Source organism: Microtus ochrogaster, unplaced genomic scaffold (genome assembly GCF_000317375.1).
Source record: "Microtus ochrogaster isolate Prairie Vole_2 unplaced genomic scaffold, MicOch1.0 UNK58, whole genome shotgun sequence".
NCBI classification, from domain to species: Eukaryota; Metazoa; Chordata; class Mammalia; order Rodentia; family Cricetidae; genus Microtus; species Microtus ochrogaster.
This window is the reverse complement of record NW_004949156.1, coordinates 1,963,333-1,971,288: the sequence shown is the minus strand read 5'-3', so window position 1 is coordinate 1,971,288 and position 7,956 is coordinate 1,963,333. Positions and strand designations below refer to the sequence as shown.

At 39.7% G+C, this 7,956-nt stretch overlaps 1 protein-coding gene across 2 annotated transcripts in view; it reads left to right on the top strand.

The window, feature by feature from the left end:
• Gk (glycerol kinase) overlaps positions 1–7,956 on the top strand; it is an 80,226-nt gene that overhangs the window by 19,108 nt on the left and 53,162 nt on the right. For both annotated transcript variants that reach the window (XM_005369737.2, XM_013354670.2), the window contains exons 2-3: positions 215–288; positions 1,181–1,287. In XM_005369737.2, coding sequence (XP_005369794.1) covers positions 215–288; positions 1,181–1,287 — 181 coding nt within the window. The remainder of the gene's footprint in view (positions 1–214; positions 289–1,180; positions 1,288–7,956) is intronic.

Below are 7,956 nucleotides of genomic sequence, written 5' to 3'. Positions count from 1 at the left end.
GGGAGAACAGCAAGTACTCGTAACCACTGAACCCATCTCTATGGCCACCCACATTCCAATGTGTTATGATTCTGTCTGAAGAATAAGCCAAACGTCATTGGTGGCCCTTCCATCTGATTCATTGTTTTCTGTATGTTCCTAAGAACTTCATTGACTCATTAACTTTAAACAGATTTTATAGCAACCTACATAATTATATTGATGTGTTTTTCAGGTTTTCAATTCAAAAACAGCTGAACTTCTTAGTCATCATCAAGTCGAAATCAAACAGGAATTCCCAAGAGAAGGGTATGTTTCTTCATTTACTATGTAATGGCATGTCACATTGACTGGTTTCTCTTATCGCATGCACTCTGTGGATTGGCATAGTAAACTTAACCAGACACTGTCTTGAGAGGACCTAGGAGATTGGGATTGGTCAAGAGATGAAGTTATGATGTGGTAGTTCAGAAAAAAATGTCTGAACAATGGGTGGCTTAGGAATTCAGCAATGGAAAGTAAAGTGTAAGAAATTTATGTAATACAATAAAGGCATGTTAACTGCCAGAAATTTTGCTTTGACTCTGAAGTCATTTATTACTAATAGTGATAAAATGATTACTTTTTAGGAGTTTTTTGTTGTTGTTGTTTTGTTTTGTTTCCTGGCTTTTGGAACCAGGTTAGTCTTGCTTTCTAGACCAGCCTGGTCTAGAACTTAAAACAGTCATTCTGCCTTAGCATGTCAAGTGCTGGGATTTGAAGAGTGAACCGCACCTGGCTAGTGACCATCCTTAGGAGGATGGATTATTATTATGTGAAGAATAAGAAAAATAGGAAAATGTAAGGGCAATAGTTTTTTTTAATTCCTTTAGAATGTAGAATATAGATATGCTTTGCTTTCCAATTTTTTAAATCTATTTATTATGTATATAGTATTCTGCCTGCATGTATGCCTGCAGGCCAGAAGAGGGCGCCAGATCTCATTACAGATGATTGTGAGCCACCATGTAGTTGCTGGGAATTGAACTCAGGACCTCTGGAAGAGCAGTCAGTTCTCTTAACCTCTGAGCCATCTCTCCAGCCCTCCATTTTTTTTTCTGTTATGTGCTAGGCACATCTAATAGGTTAACTTATTTGTGGAAACATGTTAGGTTTGTAGTGACTTCTTGGAAACTAACACATTTATCCTTTTGTTCCAAAGATGGGTAGAACAAGACCCGAAGGAAATCCTGCAGTCCGTTTATGAGTGCATAGAGAAAACGTGTGAAAAGCTTGGACAGCTCAATATTGACATTTCCAACATCAAAGGTATTTGAGTTGAGTATTCTCATCTTCTGGTCCAGCTCTGCTGATCCCATTCATTAATTTATTCTTTCAGCTCACAGTTGAATGTTTATGCACTGTAAGCCGTTTTTGTGAGAACTTGTGGGCGCAACAATAAACAAGATTCAGTCTCTGTTCACGCAGATATTTTATTCTCATGAAAACAAAGAAAAACAAATGAAGACAATATAAGTTCACTTCAGATACTAACGAGTTCCACATGGGAAATTGAAACATGATAGGGTGTGCCTACAAGGGCTTACTTTAGATTAGGTGGCCGTGGGAGGCTTGTCTTCTCTGAGGCTTGTCTTCTCTGAGGAGGTGATTATTTTATTGACATTTCAAGGGGCATGAGGGATTAGCCATGTGATGGGAGAAACATCTTTGAAGAAAAAAAAACTGCACGTAAAGATCCCAAGGTGAGACTAAATGGAGGTAGGCTAGGGCCACCAAGAAGACCAACATGTTCTAAGAACAGTAAAAACAAGTTGAGCGGATAGAGTGGGGAGGTAAGGGGTTTAGTGGTGCGGAAACTGGAGAAATCAATGGCATCTTGTTGACCGGGTTTTTGGAGCTTGAGTGTTGGTTTTAGTGTCAGAGGCAGCAGTTAGAGACAGTTCCATACCTGGTGTGTAGAAAGTGAACTGTGGTGGGGAGACCACTGGGAGGCTTCTGTAGAAGAGGATGGTGGCTTGACTGACAGCGGTGGCAGAGAAGCAAGGAGGAAGGACCAATACTTCTGACTGGTTGCCTACCCGGGTAGGAGAGAGAGTAGTGTGGTGGTGAGTCGTTGGGCAAGGGGAAGAAATGGGTCAAAGATGATGCTTCAGTTTCTGGTCATTTTTGTTTTCTTTTGTTTTGTTCTGTCGGGTTATGCATTGCTCCTAGGTAGGTGGGAATGCCTTTCATTGAGAAGAGAAACACGTAGGGGAAGAATAGATTGGGGGAATAGTTTTTGAAATCCAAACACATTACTTATAGGATTTCTTTGAAATCACTGCCTGAAAGTGTGAGTTTGTTGGAGATCTCTCTATGAATTCCTAGTTTCTGGTAGAATACCTATGCTTGCTTGGCTGTTTATTATTTTTACAGGGAGAAAAAGTTACCTAGCTACCCAAGGTTGTTGGAACATTGTATAGTGTGAAACTCAATGTGGTCATTGCTGCTTCTTGTCTTTTATAGCTTGTATTGTATTCTTGAGATTTGTTTGTTTGTTTGACTTTTATTGAAACAAGCACTGAATAAGTAGACCTGTCTGGCTTGGAGTTTGCTGTGATTCTCCTGCTCCTCCTTTCTAAGTACTGGGATTACAGGCATGCACCACTTTTCCCAGTGTGTGTACGCAAACACACATTTAATTTTTAATTATTATTTATTTATTTACTTAGGTAGTTTGATTACCAATAGAAGGAACCATAGTCTATTTTTGGTGTTTTGATTCATATCCTCTTGGCTTCAAGACTTAGACCATGCTCCTAAGATTTTTGTCCTAAGTACATTTTTTGATCGCTTTTATTGTTATTATTATTGATTTTCTGTTGGCTTTGATTTTTAGATATGGTCAGTCTATTGCAATGAAGAGATGACAGCAGCAAGTCTTATAAAGGAAAACATTAAATTGGGACTGGCTTATGGGTTCAGAGGTTTTGTCTGTAATCATTATGGCAGGAAGCTTGGCTGCATGCAGGCAGACATGGTGCTGGAGGAGGAACTGAGAGTTCTACCTCTAGATCAGCAGGCAGCAGGAAGAGAGATACAGGGGCCTGGCTTGAACATATGAAACCTCAAAGCTTGCCTCCAGTGACACACTTCCTCTAACAAGGTTGCACCTACTTGTGCCACTTCCTATAAGTCTGTGGGAGCCATTTTCATTCAAACCACCACATTACACTCCTTGGCCCCCATAGGCTTGCAGCCATATCAAAATGAAATATTGCATTAGTCCAACTTCAAAGTCCCCTTCCATAGTCTCGTACATGATCAACACTGCTTAAAATCCAAGGTTTAAACTCTCTTCTGAGAATCATGACAGTCTCTTAACTTTAACCCACCTTTTCCAAAAACGAGGAAAGAGAGCATAGTGAGTAAATATTGGATCAAAGCAAGACTTAAAACGAGCTGGACAAACTCCAAATTCAGCATATCCATGTTTGATGTCAGAGCGTTCTTCAGATCTCCAAATCCTTTCAACTTTGTTGACTGCAACATACTTTTTTTCTTTTGTGTTGGTTACACTCCCTGTTACCAACTCACCTTGGCAGGTGTCCTATGGCGTTAACATCTCCAACATTTTAATTGTCTCCAAGGCAATCCAGGTTTCACCTTCACAGCTTCATAACAAAGGCTTCTCTGGACTTCCATGCCACGCCTGGCCTCATCAGCTTTCCTTAGTCACAGAGGGAGATTTCATAATCCCTTTCTTGTATCCTTGACTCTAAGCCAAAACCGTGTGACCAAATCTGCCCAATTCTGCTGCTTTCCGGGGTTAGAACATGGCCTGTTCATTCAAATGTTTTCACCAACTTTCTTTTTTTTTATAATTTGTTACTATTTATTGTTGGTATGATTATTGTTTTCTCTTTCTTTTTATGCTATTCATATTGCTTTTATGTTTTTTTTTAATTTATTTATTTATTAAGGATTTCTGCCTCCTCCCCACCACCGCCTCCCATTTCCCTCCCCCTCCCCCAATCAAGTCCCCCTCCCTCCTCAGCCCGAAGAGCACTTAGGGTTCCCTGACCTGTGGGAAGTCCAAGGACCGCCCACCTCCATCCAGGTTTAGTAAGTTGAGCATCCAAACTGCCTAGGCTCCTACAAAGCCAGTACATGCAGTAGGATCAGAAACCCATTGCCATTGTTCTTGAGTTCTCATTCACCAACTTTCTGATCTTGGTAGTTTCATTCATTGCCTCTGTTTGGCTCTTCTGAAACTTGAGCTGTAGACCAGGCTGGCCTTGAACTCAGAGATCTGCCTGCCTCTGGTTTCAGAGTGCAGGGATTAATGGCGTGTGCCATCACACCTGGTCATCAGCTTTTCTTAATTATTTTTCATAAATTGGAAGCTTAGATGGGTGGGGTCTTGCCCTGAGGTCACCAATCCCTTTATTCCATTTAGGATGGGGCTTTTCTTTAAACTTATCTTCTTGGGTACTGGACTTAGTTCTATTACACTTCCTGGTACTGCCTTTCTTTTTAAACTGTATATTTTGTATACAGTTTCCTTGTTCAGCTTGTTCATTTTCATTATAGATCTGCGTAGGTGTGGCCAGGCCATTAATAGTCACACAACATGGTCAATGGTAGGTTGTTTGGAAATGTCCTCTGCCAAAGCTGTCTATAACTCTTCAATTTAACCTCAGGCCGATTTTTTGCACAAGGGCAGAAAGCATCTTTACCAAAATATCACAAAATATTTTCTAGGCCACATCTTAACAGTCTTCCCTGAAACCTCTTGAGCTGAGCAAATCATCCTTAGCACCACTGTCTTCTATGTTCCTACTAGTATGGCCCGTTTAACACCACTTAAAGCATTGAACTGCTTTCTTAATCCAAAGTCCCAAACGAACTTTTCCCTAAATGAAAGCACAGTCAGGCATATCACTGCAATATTCCACCCCTTGTATCAGCTTCTGTCTTTGTCCTCACAAAATAAAAACAGGGTTTTTATTGCTGTGAAGAGACACCATGAGCACAACTCCTATAAAGGAAAACATTTACTTGGGACTGGCTTACAGGTTCAAAGGTTTAGTCCATTGTCATCATGGCAACACACAGGCTGATATGATGCTAGAAGAGAAGAATTCTGCCTCTCCCTATCTCTGCCTGCCAAGTGCTGGGATTAAAGGCATGCGCCACCATGCCCCACTATTCTTACATCTAAATAGAAGTGCAGTCACCAAATTTATGTGAGCTGTATATCAAAATGATTGCTATTCTTTCTTTGGGGATATTCTAACAGTCTGAAACAATATGAATAATTAATCAGTTCTCATTAGTGCTCAGTTGTTAAAAGACTCATTACCTCGGAGGCAAAAATAAACTTCACAGCTTAAAGAGATGTTTAATATAGAGTCCAGGATAACTTACCGTGGCATTGACATTGTTCTACCTTCTTGACATATAAGGTGGAATGCAATATGGTGGCCTTCTGAGCCCACTTGTATACAACTCTTTCTGGGTTTTATAGGGTATGTGAAGATGACACACAGTTACTCACCAAGTAATTTGTCTTGCACTTGAATAACTGGTCCATAAGACTTAAACATGTATCTATCTCTTCCTCCCCCTTCTTCTTCCTCCTCCTTCTTCTCAATATTTAGTCCTGGCTTTCTTGGGCCTCTCTATGTAGAGCAGACTGGCCTCAGACTCATAAATACCCACCTGCCTCTGCCTCCCAAGTGCTGAGGTTAAAGCAACTATCTTGTTGATCTACTGATTTGTCCAATATAAAATTCATACCAAGTCAAAGTGATTCTTTCCTGGCAATCAACAGTCTGTAGCTAAGGATGAGGACATCCCATAATGCCTGCCATACCAGGCCAGGCATGCTGCTGATAATTTCCCCAGATAATTTACCGAATTGTTATCAGAAAGACAAGATTTGCTTTCTTATGTAGAACTATAGGTAACAAAACTATAGAAGCTGTAAAGGGTCAGCAGTCACCTAAAGCAACTTCCCTTAACTGCAGTGGGGAACTAGGACCATAGGACATGTAGCAGAGGGCTTTAAAGTACTGCTTTTATAACGCTTGGACCAGTTTTCTCCCTGGGCCACTTTGATAATAATCTCACAAAACATTTAATTTGTATTTTCTACACAATAAGTACATGAGCTTTGCCAGTGGAGAGCAATATCATTTAGTCTTATCTGATAATCATTAACAGAGTTCATCATATCTGGTTATATATCGTTCACAAATTCGTGACTCATTCATTTTAGTTGTCTTCATCTATCAAAGAGTACGTACTTCAAAGTTGCCTGTCATCATTCATGTCTATAATCTCAGCACTTGGGAGGCTTAGGCAAGAGGAGTGCTTGTGAGTTCAAGGTCAGAGTGGTCCATGAATTGAGACACATTTCTTAGACACCCTCGCCATATTTTTTTTTTATTTAAGCTACAGTGAAGAAGGCCTCCTAAATTAAAAAAATACTCTCTCGTTGAATAGCACGTTTAAACCTAAAGCGGGCCCGTAGCTGCTCTGCCTGTTTAGGCAGTTACGTTTGACTTTAATGGGACTTTAGGAGTTACGACATAGCCAAAAATACAATGCCAGATGTTCTCTCTAAGTGATGGGCAAAAACTGTTTCAGAGACGAGGCCATAGAGCTTCAGGAGTTACATTCTCAGCAGTTATTTTGGTGATAGGATAAGAGAAAACCTCTGCATCTACTCCTTCACCCTAAAACCAAATCTCCGTCACATCTTACACTTGTGAACCTCATGACGGACTCAGAGAGGCACCTTTTTCTAAAAACTAATATTCCACTAGTTTCCATATCTCCTTTCTAATTTTCTAATATACATGTTGCATGTAAAACTAGACAGTTTTTTGGTGGCCTGAGAAGCAGAAAGGGTTTGATTTTTTTTTTTGAGAAAAAGACTAGCTATGTAGCTGACTTTGAATTCACAAATTCCATCCTCCTGTCTCAACTTAAGTGCTGTGATTATAGGAATATACCACCATACTCACTGTGAAAAGCTTAATACGTCTTTCCACATGGTGCTTATAGTAACAAGAAAGCTGTTTTTGTAAAGGCCTTATTAGTTTTCTCTGTGCATTATCAGTTCTTATTCCAAAATGCGTTACAATGATTAAATAAAGCATTATTTACTGATTTTAGTGCTGGGGATTCTATACAGGGCTCTACCCATGATAATCCATGAGCTATATCCCTACCCTGTTTTTATTTGGAAAGGATTCGCATCATCCACAATATGATCTAGATACTAATTACTAAGACTTCAAGAATTTAAGAACAAAGACTTTTTCTATCTTCTTAATTGTGGTTATAACTTTTTGTTCATCTATATGTATGTATGTATGGCTTTATGTTTGTCTGTCTGTCTTTGAGATAGGAGATAAGATCGGGCTATGTAGTTCAGACTGGTCTGGAGCTTGCTATGTACTGAGACTGGCTTCAAACCCATAGCCAACCTCCTGTCCCAGTCTCCCAAATGTGTTGTAATTTAGTCACAAGCCACCATGCTAGGCGTTGGCTGTTAGATTTTAAATAGTTTAATCGTGTTACTAACAGTCACTGAACAGAAAACAAACCCCTTAAAAATATTAGGTAAAGTCTAAACCCGATTGACATAAGACCAACACATTAGTTTTTATTTATATGAATGATTATATCTGTAAATACATTCCCATGAGGCCAAGAAATGTGTATTTTGTGTATGTGTATAGCATTCATATGTGTCTGAATGGTGCGTACTATAAGCCTGAATGTGGTACTCTGCAAAAGAAAGAATTAAAAAGTAATGATTTGGGCAGGTTAAGATGGCTCAGTGGTTAAAGGCTCCTGCTGTCAAGCCTTAAAACCCGAGTTCAAGTTCCAGGCCCTACATGCTGGGAGGTAAGAACTGAGTCTTGCAAGTTGTTCTCTGGCCTCCATATTCAAGCCCCCTTCTTAATAAATTATATATATATA